Source organism: Oncorhynchus mykiss, chromosome 3, assembly GCF_013265735.2.
Source record: "Oncorhynchus mykiss isolate Arlee chromosome 3, USDA_OmykA_1.1, whole genome shotgun sequence".
Classification (NCBI taxonomy): domain Eukaryota; kingdom Metazoa; phylum Chordata; class Actinopteri; order Salmoniformes; family Salmonidae; genus Oncorhynchus; species Oncorhynchus mykiss.
Window position 1 is genome coordinate 43,012,985 of NC_048567.1, and position 13,986 is coordinate 43,026,970.

General features: G+C 41.2%; 1 protein-coding gene across 5 annotated transcripts in view; it reads right to left on the reverse strand.

Annotated features, from left to right (window-relative positions):
* Window positions 1-2,715: 2,715 nt before the first annotated feature.
* Window positions 2,716-13,986, reverse strand: part of LOC110519985 (solute carrier family 35 member F5) — a 35,715-nt gene continuing 24,444 nt past the window's right edge. For all 5 annotated transcript variants that reach the window (XM_036974134.1, XM_036974132.1, XM_036974131.1 and 2 more), the window contains exons 9-17: window positions 12,372-12,453; window positions 12,078-12,165; window positions 11,921-11,985; window positions 11,501-11,605; window positions 11,097-11,256; window positions 9,703-9,793; window positions 8,937-9,094; window positions 8,506-8,606; window positions 2,716-4,949 (exon numbers count right to left, since the gene is read on the reverse strand). In XM_036974134.1, the coding sequence (XP_036830029.1) occupies window positions 8,525-8,606; window positions 8,937-9,094; window positions 9,703-9,793; window positions 11,097-11,256; window positions 11,501-11,605; window positions 11,921-11,985; window positions 12,078-12,165; window positions 12,372-12,453 (831 nt within the window). In that variant the 3' untranslated portion in view covers window positions 2,716-4,949; window positions 8,506-8,524. The remainder of the gene's footprint in view (window positions 4,950-8,505; window positions 8,607-8,936; window positions 9,095-9,702; window positions 9,794-11,096; window positions 11,257-11,500; window positions 11,606-11,920; window positions 11,986-12,077; window positions 12,166-12,371; window positions 12,454-13,986) is intronic.

The window sequence follows — 13,986 nt, forward strand, 5'->3', positions numbered from 1 at the left end:
AACCTGCTCCACTACAGCCCCGTCGATGAGAATGGGGGAGTGCTCGGTCCTCATTTTCCTGTAGTCCACAATCATCTCCTTAGTCTTGGTGACGTTGAGGGATAGGTTGTTATTCTGGCACCACCCGGCCAGGTCTCTGACTTCCGCCTTATAGGCTGTCTCGTCGTTGATCAGGCCTACCACTGTTGTGTCGTTTGCAAACTGTGATACTGTGATTAGGTTCAGTTGTATCTGTGAGTAGATGCAGTTGTAGTGTCTACCAATTGATAGTTGAATGCATATTACATGCAAGTGTAATGATAGCACATTATGTTCTATATTTTCAGAGTTGCCAGGTTTGCTCCACGAGGTGAAAAACCTAAAGAGGGAGAGAATGAGGCACACAACTTCAAAGGGTGTCTGTGTGTTTGGTTTATGCATGATGACCAGAATGAGGAGTAGAGATTGGGAGTAGGAAAGATGAAAGGTGGTGGTTGAATGAATCCCTATTCACTTTCTCGAACTGTCTGTCATATTGTGTGTTCCCAGACATCATGGCTAGTGGAACCACACCCATCTCCAAAAATCACATTGGTGAGAGAAGAAACACAGTTTCTAACCGTGAGTGTGTTTGGTTTAAGCATGATGATCAGAAATATGAGGAGTAGAGATTGAGAGTAAAAAATATGATTAGAAGTTGGAAGGTGGTGGTTGAATGAATCTGTATTAAATCTCTTTAACTGTCTGTCATACTGTGTATTCCCAGACATCATGGCTGGTGGATCTACACCCTTCATCCAAACCCCAAAAGCAGCACTCCAAGACATAGCCGTCACAACCCTACGAGACAGCATGGTAGGGTGACTTGAGCTGTACAGCGGGGATGCAAACTAGTCACAATTTGAATACAAAAGCAGGTGTATTAACATTGTAACAATACAGCAAGCAGAAAAATATTGTATGCATGTGCAGTTTTGCTTAATTTAATGTAAATGTTTAATGCATATTATAGTGCAATCATTATTTTTCTTATAAGTGGTTTAATTCATAGAGTGCCATATAGGATTATAGGCCTGTAATTTTCATCATAGGTACACCAACTATGACAGACAAAATTAGGGAAACAAATCCAGAAAATCATATTGTAGGATTTTAAATGAGTTTATTTGCAAATTATGGTGGAAAATAATTATTTGGTCAATAACAAAAGTTTTTCTCAATACTTTGTTATATACCCTTTGTTGGCAATGACAGAGGTGAAACGTTTTCTGTAAGTCTTCACAAGGTTTTCACACACTGTTGCTGGTATTTTGGCCCATTCCTCCATGCAGATCTCCTCTAGAGGAGTGATGTTTTGGGGCTGTTGCTGGGCAACACTGACTTTCAACTCCCTCCAAAGATTTTCTATGGGGTTGAGATCTGGAGATTGGCTAGGCCACTCCAGGACCTTGAAATGCTTCTTACGAAGCCACTCCTTCGTTGCCCGGGCGGTGTGTTTGGAATAATTGTCATGCTGAAAGACCTAGCCACATTTCATCTTCAATGCCCTTGCTGATGGGAGGTTTTCACTCAAAATCTCACAATACCCCATTGGCCCCATTCATTCTTTCCTTTACACGGATCAGTCGTCCTGGTCCCTTTGCAGATAAACAGCCCCAAAGCATGATGTTTCCACCCCCATGCTTCACAGTAGGTGTGGTGTTCTTTGGATGCAACTCAGCATTCTTTGTCCTCCAAACACGACGAGTTGAGTTTTTACCAAAAAGTTATATTTTGGTTTCATCTGACCATATGACATTCTCCAAATCTTCTTCTGGATCATCCAAATGCTCTCTAGCAAACTTCAGACGGGCCTGGACATGTACTGGCTTAAGCAGGGGGACACGTCTGGCACTGCAGGATTTGAGTCCCTGGCGGCGTAGTGTGTTACTGATGGTAGGCTTTGTTACTTTGGTCCCAGCTCTCTGCAGGTCATTTACTAGGTCCCCCCGTGTGGTTCTGGGATTTTTGATCACAGTTCTTGTGATCATTTTGACCCCACGGGGTGAGATCTTGCGTGGAGCCCCAGAACGAGGGAGATTAACAGTGGTCTTGTATGTCTTCCATTTCCTAATAATTGCTCCCACAGTTGATTTCTTCAAACCAAGCTGCTTACCTATTGCAGATTCAGTCTTCCCAGCCTTGTGAAGGTCTACAATTTTGTTTCTGGTGTCCTTTGACAGCTCTTTGGTCTTGGCCATAGTGGAGTTTGGAGTGTGACTGTTTGAGGTTGTGGACAGGTGTCTTTTATACTGATAACAAGTTCAAACAGGTGCCATTAATACAGGTAACGAGTGGAGGACAGAGGAGCCTCTTAAATAAGAAGTTACAGGTCTGTGAGAGCCAGAAATCTGGCTTGTTTGTAGGTGACCAAATACTTATTTTCCACCATAATTTGCAAATAAATTCATAAAAAATCCTACGTGATTTTCTTCCCCTCATTTTGTCTGTCATAAGTTGAAGTGTACCTATGATGAAAATTACAGGCCTCATCTTTTTAAGTGGGAGAACTTGCACAATTGGTGACTGACTAAATACTTATTTTGCCCCACTGTATGCATAATACTATTTTATAGTAATCCTATAGTACTTTTTCGTAAGGGAAGAATCACAATTTAAAAAAAAATCTTACAATCGGATTTGGAAAAATAGCACTGGTGTCATACCTACTAAAAAAAACAATATTTGAGACAAGAATGAAAATCTTTAGTTTTAATAGTGCTGCATAACATTGGAAAAAGGACTTACGCAATTTCACCAAAGACTCTTAAAAGAGCCTGTGATAGGGTAAACTACGATGATCACACTTAGATAAATCTGTATACATCTTTTAAAAAAGAGACCCATTAATAAAGGACACGAAATTACCAAAACAAAATCTGATTGGACAGAGGAAAAAGTCATCCTTCCACCAAAGTACCTGAGAAAGAAAAAACAACCTTCTTACAATATACGCACATTTCGTAAGAACCGATGAAAAAAATACATTTTTGAAAAGCGTTATATATATACAATGCACTTATGTATCTGGCACCTCGCCTATCAATAAGAGACTTCAACATGGATGATATGGGGGAAAATCTGATAAATGTTTAGATAGGAAACAAATGATCAACTTTCATAGGATGTATAGTTCCAGAGTGCCTGGGTTTTTCGCAAGTAAAAATAGGCTACAGGAACCACATGTATTAAACATCCAAATACATCTCACAGCTGGTTTCCTTTGTGCAAGAATCATAGCTGATGGTAATAAAAGCTACTGGCTAGGGTAGATTCTTATTTATTTTTTTACATTGTGAAAGTAACAACTGAGTTGGACAAAGGTAAAACCTGCACTTGAGGGGCTGAAGTTTTTTTCACTTTACAGGGCAAGTTATTACTTCCTGCAGTTAGCTCAAGTCATAAAATGTCTTCCACAATGGGTGCTGGGCAAACACTCCATAAAGTTCTGTACACAGGTTGACAGCTGGTGGAATAACATGATAACATGCCCTTTGTCATGGTGTACATCAAGGGTTACAGAAGAGACAGTTCACTTTAACTGATCAAACATGTGTTTAAGTCAAATAAAATCATCAATAGAATAAGGGTGAGAGGGTGATTGATTTGCATTTCATGTGCTGATCAAACAAAATGTGTCTAAAATACAATTGTTGGACATAGAAACTATTATAGCATAGAATTGTCAGTTTTCAACAAGTGAAAGATATTTAATCAAATCAGGTCCCCATTCGTGGCTCTGCAACACACCCCGTAGTGTTATGACTAATCTCAGATGCAATAACATTTTCTCTTTAAGACTATGGGAATCTAATTGAATGAAAAATAGTGCTTCTGGAAAATCCATGTACTTGGTCTGTCTTAAATCCTTTTTAGTGTCATAACAGTCAAGACTTTGAAGAACAAAAAACATTGGAGTAAACAATTCTTCGGAGAACATGAAGGCTAGATACTCAGAGGGTCTTTGTAGTAGTCATTTTTCAAAATACAAACGAAAGTAAGAATACATCATTCGAATTTCATGGCGTAGTACAGTATTTACACCTGTTTTGAGATGGTTACTGTTTTCGGTTGGAAAGGCAACAGCATTCTAACTTCTGTAGAGCAGCTTAGCTTAGTCGAGGGGTTAATGTCAGTTCCCATTCTAACACATACAAAAGGCTTCATCACAGTTTGCCTTCATGATCCAGCATTACCTGGCTGCCAGGGGCCAGAGATGGAGAGATGTAGAATATGGGGGAGAAATCAAATGCGGTAGTTCATTGGCTGTAGTGCCATCTCCTTATCTGAGACTGCTTGTTCACAGGAAATGCTACTCTGTGTCTCAGAGTGCTGATCAAGGGACAGGTCCTCCCTGTCGATACATCCTTATTCATTATGATCTAAAAGGCAAAACTAATCCTTTAACTCTGTGACCATTTGTGAATACGCCCAGATCTCTACATCAGATGTGTAAGTCAAATCCATGACCAACTTGTTCCACCCATACTATTTCTACATTAACGATAATTAATTTAGCCTGCTCCCAAACCTACTCCTGTAAACAAGCAGCGACCCTTTAATTGTTAGAAATTGCTGCCGCTGGAATAACAACCTTGCTCTTCTCCTTATGAAACCACTCTGTCCCTTTATTTAAACGTGTACCAATTGAAGTGGCCATAATGAATCATTGATAAAAGGCCGGCACCTTCAGTACCATCAAGTTTTTCTTTTTACACATCCAACACAGCAAAACACACAATCTCAGTCAACGACGAGTCGCATCAACACTGTACAAAGTAAAAAGAGTTCATCTTGTAGAGATGGAACGTCAACTCCACACTGCAGAGAATAAATCGTTTGAATAAGAGGCACTGGACGTAGTTCAAAGTCTCTGATTGGTTGCTTCAAGATTGTCACTTCAGCATGCCGCTCCGCACTGTATTCACGATCTGGTGAGAGACAGAAAAAGGTGAGCGTACACCTTGTTTTTCTATTGGAGACAGATGTTTGCAGGTCTCACTGACTTATTCTGATATAAAAAGGGATATCTGAAAGACATCCATTTCATGTGCCTGTTGTTCACACTGTCATATTTTTTATCTTGCCGATATCAGGTCGTTAGATGCCCCAGGGAGGGTCTCAAACGCATTGTGACTAAAGCTGTGTTGCCTATCTACCGGAAGTTGATGCTGTTGCTATGCAACTTCTTGTTAGCTTAGCTTGTTAGCATACAACTTCATTAACAATATCCATTGAGAACACACAACTATACCACTTAGCTAAGCTAAGAATGACGTGAATAATCAAGTCAATAAACGCTGGGTAGTTAGATAGCATATAGTTAATATACTGGTAAGTTCTATATATTAGTAGCTAACTAACGTTAGGACGGTATCTAGCTAACATACCGGTACATAAAAGCAACTGCTGTAATGATATGCTACGTGCTTCGTAAGGCTAGAGAAGTTAACAATTTAACAAACCAATAAGCATACTACATACTCAATTTACGTCACAAATAGAACGGTTAGTATGAGTATTCAAACACAGCTTTAGTCATCATTGTTGCTATGAAAACCACTGACAGCCTCCAGCTGGTTGCGTTGAGAAAAAAATAACCTTGCTACATAATCATCAGCATAAATCCAGCAGAATACTAGCTGCATGTCTACCTTGGCAAAAGGGGGAGGGTATTTATCAGACAAATTCTCGATAGTCTCGAAGCTCAGAATAAGTACTCAATGGTTAGCTTTAATTACAGCATTCACCAACAGCACATCTACGAGACACCATGTCTTAATTTAAAATGTATTGAAAACCCTAAAAAGGGAAAACTAATTACATCTTTTCACATGGTGAAATCCAGATCCCTTGGAGTAGGTGGGCGATGATCTTATCTAAAATATTTACTTGTCCTTCCTGTCCTTCCTCTCTCACTCAATACTGTCTAAACATTGAAGTAGATAAATGCACGACAGATGTTCAAAGACAAAACAAATTACATTATAGGAAGTGAGTGAATCCAGTGTTTTCCAGATGATAAGTGGCAAATATCATTGGACAAATAGAGGAGATGTGTCTTATCAAATTAAATGTTAGTCACATGCGCCGAATACAACGGGTGTAGAACTTACAGTGAAATGCTTACTTACGAGCCCCTAACCGACAGTGTAGTTTAAAAAAAATACAGATAAGAACAAGAGATAAAAGTAACAAGTAATTAAAGAACAGCAGTAAAAAAAATAACAATATATACAGGGGAGTGCCGGTACAGAGTCAATGTGCGGAGGCGGACTATTCACTACCCAGACTATTCACATTGCCGGCCCCCCTCCCCTCTCCACACCACTGCCACTCTCTTGTCATCTATGCATAGTCACTTTAATTAACTCTACCTACATGTACATACTACTTTAACTAACCGGTTAAAGTAGTATGTACATGTAGGTAGAGTTAATTAAAGTGACTATGCATAGATGACAAGAGAGTGACAGTGGTGTGGAGAGGGGAGGGGGGTGTGGCAATGTGAATAGTCTGGGTAGCCATTTGACTAGATGTTCAGGAGTCTTATGGCTTGGGGGTAGAAGCTGTTTAGAGGTCTCTTGGACCTAGACTTGGAGCTCCGGTACCACTTGCCGTGCGGTAGCAGAGAGAACAGTCTATGACTAGGGTGGCTGGAGTCTGACAATTTTTAGGGCCTTCCTCTGACACCGCCTGGTATAGAGGTCCTGGATGGCAGGAGGCTTGGCCACAGTGATGTACTCGGCCGTTCGCACCACCCTCTGTAGTGCCTTGCGGTCGGAGGCCGAGCAGTTGCCAAACCAGGCAGTGATGCAACCAGCCAGGATGCTCTCAATGGTGCAGCTGTAGAACCTTTTGAGGATCTGAGGACCCATGCCAAATCTTTTCAATCTCCTGAGGGGCAATAGGTTTTGTCGTGCCCGCTTCACAACTGTCATGGTGTGCTTGGACCATGTTAGTTTGTTGGTGATGTGGACACCAAGAGAACTTGAAGCTCTCAACCTGCTCCACTGCAGCTCCGTCGATGAGAATGGGGGCGTGCTCAGTCCACAATCATCTCCTTTGTCTTGATCAGATTGAGGGAGACGTTGTTGTCCTGGCACCACACAGCCAGGTCTCTAACCTCCTCCCTATAGGCGGTCTCATTGTTGGTCAGAGGGCATAGCAGGGTTTTTTATAAGCTTCCAGGTTAGGGTCCCAATCCTTGAAAGCAGCAGCTCTAGCCTTTAGCTCAGCGTGGATGCTGTCTGTTATCCATGGTGTCTGGTTGGGGTACTTACGTACGGTCACTGGGGGGACGACGTCATCAATGCACCTATTGAAGCCAATGACAGATGTGGTGTACTCCACAGGGTAGCCTAGTGGTTAGAGCGTTGGACTAGTTACCGGAAGGTTGCAAGTTCAAATCCCCGAGCTAACAAGGTACAAATCTGTCGTTCTGCCCCTGAACAGGCAGTTAACCCACTGTTCCTAGGCCGTCATTGAAAATTAGAATTTGTTCTTAACTGACTTGCCTAGTTAAATAAAGGTAACAAAAAACAAAATGCCACTGGAGGAATCCTGGAACATATTCCAGTCTGTGCCAGCAAAACTGTCCTGTAGCTTAGCATCTGCTTCATCTGACCACTTTTTTATTGATCTAGTCACTGGTGCTTCATTTTTGCTTGTAATCAGGAGGACAGAATTATGGTCAGATTTGCCAAATGCAGGGCGAGGGAGAGCTTTGTATGCATTTCTGTGTGTGGAGAATAGGTGGTCCAGCTCTTTTCTCTCTGGTTGCACATTTAACATGTTGATAGAAGTTAGGTAAAACTGATTTAAGTTTCCCTGCATTAATGTCCCCGGCTACTAGGAGCACCGCCTCTGGGTGAGCATTTTCTTGTTTGCTTATGGCGGAACACAGCTCATTCAATGCTATCTTAGTGCCAGCTTCTGACTGTGGTGGTATGTAAACAGCTACAAAGAATATAGATGAGAACTCTCTCGGTAGATAATGTGGTCTGCAGCTTATCATGAGAAACTCTACCTCAGGCGAGCAATAGCTCAAGACTTCCTTTCGATATCGTGCACCAGCTGATGTTTACAAAAATACATAGACCAGACGGTGCTGTTCTATCCTGCCGGTACATCGTATAACCAGACAGCTGTATGTTGATATTGCTGTCATTCAGCCACGACTCCTTGATGCACAAGATGTTACAGTTTTTAATGTCCCGTTGGTAGTTTAATCTTCCCAATAACTTGTCCATTTTATTGTCCAAAGAATGCATGTTTGCGAGCAGAATTTAAGGGAGCCAGGTTTATTATTTATTACTGTGCCTATGTTTGTGTTGCTTCACAGTCCCCACTGTTCCATAAGGTGTTTTTTTTATCTTTTTTTCAAATCAAATTTTACTTCTTGCATCAGTTACTTGATGTGGAATAGAATGTAGGTAACCTCAGATTGTAACAGGACATAGAAAACTGTAATTTGTGTCTCCTTACCCTGTGACTGGCTGGTGGATCACGAGCAGAAGCTTTCATTGTCATGGGAGACAGTGTGTAAGGGAATAAGGCTTTCACACTGTTCACTGTCCTCTGGCAATCTGAGGGAAGAGGCCATGACCATGATCATAATCACTACCTGAATGGGAACAACTAGCATTCAGATAAGAATTGAGTGCAATCACAATATATCAAATTAGCGCCATAAACGCAAAATAATTTAAATACAATCCCAGCAAGCATAAAGGCAACCAACACTATCCATTGTCCTGGATTCAACGGGGCACATTTCAATTTGGGCAAATTTAAGTGTGTGTGTCAGTGTGTGTGTGTGCGTGTACATAATTACTGTGAAAGTCAAACCTTACAAAGCATTGGCCAAATAAACAGTAGGCAACAATACAAAGAGTAGCAAGTGTTTTTCCCAGTACCTTTGAATCCGATGTTTCGAGCGGCATATGAAGGCAAACACTCTTCGTAGCCCCACCATGACGGGGTCCCAGTTGTTGTAGTGGCATAACAGAGTGGCGATGAAGAAGGAGAGGAAGACGGGAACCGCTCCAGCGAAAAACAGCCAGGAGAAACTCACCTGGGGACCGAAATATAGCAGTAAAGAATGTGATAGCTGCTTATATAGTACACCTATAGATGTACAGCAAGTGCCAGCTGCCTAACAGTGGGTCAAATAATTCCAATACTTGCAATAAAGCTACATTTATAACAATCACCACCATCTCAGAAGGGTGGCTTCTTACAAGATGAGTGCATTGTACTTGAACTTCAGTGTTACTAGCTAGCATGTCATGTATTTATGAAATGAGAGTTGTTGACTTGACATCTCAACAGACTGGATATCCAACATCAGAAGCATGAGAGTTTTCTAACTATTGGCACACAAAAAAACATGCTATTTTTAAACTTCAAATTATGCTATATCCCATGCAGTCTACTAAGGGAATAGCTTCTAAGGCTTCAAAGTTAGATCCCCACAGGCAGACAGACAATGCTCACTCATAACCTTGCTAGATGATACCCTGTCATAAAATTCATTACGCTAAGTGCCATGTGACAAAGCATCCATCACAAACCAATTCCACTTTATTTGACCTATAAACTGACACACAACCTTTGGTAGAGCAGCCATGCTCAAGGGTGTGATGGCAACAGACATGCAGTAATAATAGTGCCCCCTCTTACCTTCTGCATGCATATGTCTGCTATGATGGACAGTGGGATGGTGAGGCTGAGGGCCAGAGTGCCTATGAGGGAGGAGGTGAGGAAGCAGCCCCTATGGAGAGAACACACAACATTATATTGAACAAACAAGGTTACAATTGAATCAAATGCAAAAATACTCCTCTTACGGAATAAATAAAAATGTATCACTTGGCATAACTCTGCATATCACACTATAGCCCCGTGGTCACCAACAGGTCGATCTCCTACTGCGCTGGCCAATCGGATTGCTCAAATCACCGTGCCTACAGCTTCCACGACCAAAATTGGATACCAGCCTACTGAGATTTCATAACTTTCAAAACCATGACCAGAGAAAGACTGTTCATGAATACAGCAAAAAGCTGCTGTTTTTAGGAGTGCGTTCATGTCTAGGTTTTTATTCAGTCCCATCAACACTTTTTATTCAACATCATTACATAACATGCTTCTCCATACTTCCACTCATGCTGCAGCTGCAATGAATGAAGAGCCAAGTGTATCGATAGGCCCGCGTTTTTTAAATATTATTATCAGCGTGTCATGTCTATTTTAATATTGAGGAATATTTCACAACATGAATTTGTGCACAACGCAGATGCGGTCTGACTTGAGTTTCACCATCAGGTGGAAGACAGTGTCCCCTCTCTCTGGTCAGTCTCACCAGAGGAAAGGAAGTAGAGAGCAGGGACCGTGAGAGGCGGACCCTCTGCTGCTCCCCCCCCGCCCGCTGAGCCTAATGCCGTGTTCAAAACAACTGGGAACTTCAAAATCTCCGACTTCCAACATTCAAGACAACTGAACTCTGAAAAAAACTAGATCCGACTGGACAAAATAGTTTTGAACGGTCATCCAACTCGGAATTCCAAGTCAGAAACTCTGGCATCTTTCAAGAACTCCGACTTTCCGACCTGAAGATCACTGACGTCATGATTTGACCATGTGTGTTATTATTTTTTTTTTTTACAGAGTCCAGTCAAATAAAAAGCTTACTGCACAAACCTCAATACTACAGAACAGTTTTTATTTTGGTAACGTTACATTATCTATTTTTTTAATATGAGCGGTAGATCTCAGCTTGCTTTTTGACTGTGAAAGTGATCTTGACTGGTGACCACTACTATAGATAGAGGGACCAATCTTAACCCGAGATATGTGTGGGTAACTTACATTCTGGTGCATATCTCCCATTCACATCAATGCATAATTTACGTGCAAGTCCAAGTTACGCACATATGTAGCATTTTCCGATTCAAGATACATGTTTCTGCACAGTGTGTTTCTGCAGTGTGAATAGCAGAGTGGACAAGGAGTACATATGCGGTCATTCAATCAATCAAACCAATCAATCCATTCATTCATCAACCGAGACGCACCAGAGCCAGAGGAACTCGGAGAGCACAGTGCCGATGAGGCCGTTGATGAGGATGTAGGTCCACACTAGCTTGCTGGGCAGCTCAAAGGCCTCAAAGCCTGTGTAGTGAAGCACAAGGAAGCCTGGCCATAGGAGGAGCAGGTTGAACAACCCCACAAATCCTAAGAGACACAAATAAGAGAAGATGACAACTTTATTAATACTGATGTGTTGACGTGTAGTGCTATTTGCAGGTGAAAATGTTATATATTACAAACATTTAATTGAATATAATTACTTTATACACAATTCAGGATCATTATATGGAGTTATATCAGTGAAAAGAGCATCTGAAAATCAGTAACAGACCAAGCTGCCACACCTGACTCTAGTAAGATGTTTAAGACCTAACTATGATCTACTTACCAAAGAACATAGGGATATCCAGCTTGTCCTCCCGGTCCACCTTCCTCTTGATCATGACGATGTAGACCGCGTACAGCGCAGCCCCAGCCACCGACCACAGGGAGCCTGAACATGACACGACTTCATCATGTTATGTTATGCTAATTACATCCCCTTTCTCATGGTTACTCTCAAAATGTTTTTTTCTGCAATGCAAGCAAACGTGACATCGTGGCATGGCTTGCACGTCTAGAGATGATTTCATGCTTAAATAATACATTGTATTTATATAGCACATTTCTAGGACACAAATCAAGTACAGTACAAGACATGACAAATACACACAATATGAAGAGGGATAGAAAAGTAACAGGAGGAAGGAAAAAAGACAAACAAAAACAAAAAAAGGTTTTGAGGAAGGATGTTTATCTCCATTGATACCTGTAGCACCTTTCCCGTCAGGGCTGTCCATGCTGGAAAAACTGACCAGGGCCACTCCTCCCATGCTATGGGGAAAGGGACCAGACAAACAATGTAACTACAGATAGTAGTAAGAAGCCAGAGTAACTACAATTATTCAGCTGATGTCATGGCTTACCACAGAGCCACAGCTAAAAGCTTGGACAGAGTAAAGCGGTCACTGCTGTTACTGGGAAATACGGCCGCCAGGATGAGGGTGAAGAGACCTGGCGAGACAAATACCAGCGAGAATACCAACAACCTGTACAAGGTAACACCGTAATATTTCTTTGCAACAAAGTTTTTACAAGGGAACAATAATGACATTTTTTATTTATTTTAAACATCCATGTTTTTTTTGTTTTTTTTCCCCATTGTAAGATCCTACATGTAAAATTAGCTGAGTAAAGTCATATTTAGTGTACGGACTCACCTGAAGTGGAGGACAGAACGTTCACTATGGCAACCGGAGTGTCAGACAGGGCCTCTTGGTAAGAGAGGTTGGCTAGGAACCACTGAGGGAGAGCAGGAGGGGGATACGGGTCAGCATGACACACTTCTAATGTGTACCAAATACGGTAGATTGACGATTACTCATGTGTGTAGTCTTCCCTCAGCTCTGAGTCATTGCTCATGTGGGAAATGAGTGATGATACAAAGATTTGTTTACAAGCGCAAAGTTTGTAAGATAAACGAGTTCAGGATTCTGCATGCATAATGTGTTATTTTACACTAATTTACACTATTCATGAAGGGCAAACCCCAAAGCCATGACTTGTTGGGGGGGGGGGGTATTCCACCTCAAAAAGCACAAGAAAGAGGTTAGACACCCGCCATCTCAGATTGTTCTTAAATCGTTTCTGTAGTTAAAAACAGATAAAACTAGCATTACTGTAACATTTTGTTGAAATATAATTTGATCTCTGAGAAATTAAGCAAACTGGTCGCACCCAAATTGGCCACTTTAAATGTTAGGATTCATATAATATTCTATACATTAAAATAACATCCGATTTGGACCTCCAAAAAATTATAGCAATGAGTAAGACATGATGATTCCAAAATAAATGGTAAAAAGCCACCCACGGATCCCCCACCCCAATCCCACCCTAACAACGAGTATATACAGTCATGGCCAAAAATATTGGCACCCTTGTAATATTTTAAAATAATGCACCATACCATGTCTTCCAGAAAACTATTGAAAAAATATTTTGGTATCCACATATCATGTCTTCGGTTTGCAGTTGAACAAAACAAGAATAATTTACAACATCTTAGCTTATTCCACAAAGAAGTCCTAATATGACCTAGACAATATTATTGGCACCGCCTTGAAGTAGTTACAAATAATTTGATTTCAAGCAGGTGATTCTTCTTTACTTTGGAATTAAACTCACCTGGGGTGCCTACAATATAAAAACACACTAATTCAAACAGTTTTAATAGAGAAAACGACTCATTCTCCCTGTTCTGTGTCACTGTGTGTACCGCAATGAGCATGGAAAAAAGAAAAAGAGAATTATCTGAAGAGGTCAGACAATAATATATTTTTAAAGTGTTTTTTAATTGTATTTAACTAGGCAAGACACTTAGGGACAAATTCTTATTTACAATAACAGCCTACCGGGGAACAGTGGGGCAGAACGACAGATTTGTTTTACCTTGTTAGCTCTGGGATTCGATCCAGCAACCTTTCTGTTACTTGCCAATGGCCTAGACAATCTCAAATCTCCAGAAACCTTGATGTTCCTGTTTCCACCGTACATAATGTTATCAATATGTTTAAGGCCCATGCCTCTGTAACCAACCTCCCTGGACATGGTTGCAAGAGGAAACTCGAAGGAAGAGAAGGATTAGTGGAGAAAGCACCTCGATCAACTGCCACACAGATTCAAGACATTCAGACCAAAGTTAAGAGAGTTAACTCGCACCATTCGACGGCAACTGAATGAAAGGGGGTTATATGGTAGGAGACCCAGAAGGACCCCACTGCTGAGAGAGAGACACACATAAGAAATCCCGACTGCAACTTGCCAAAACACACC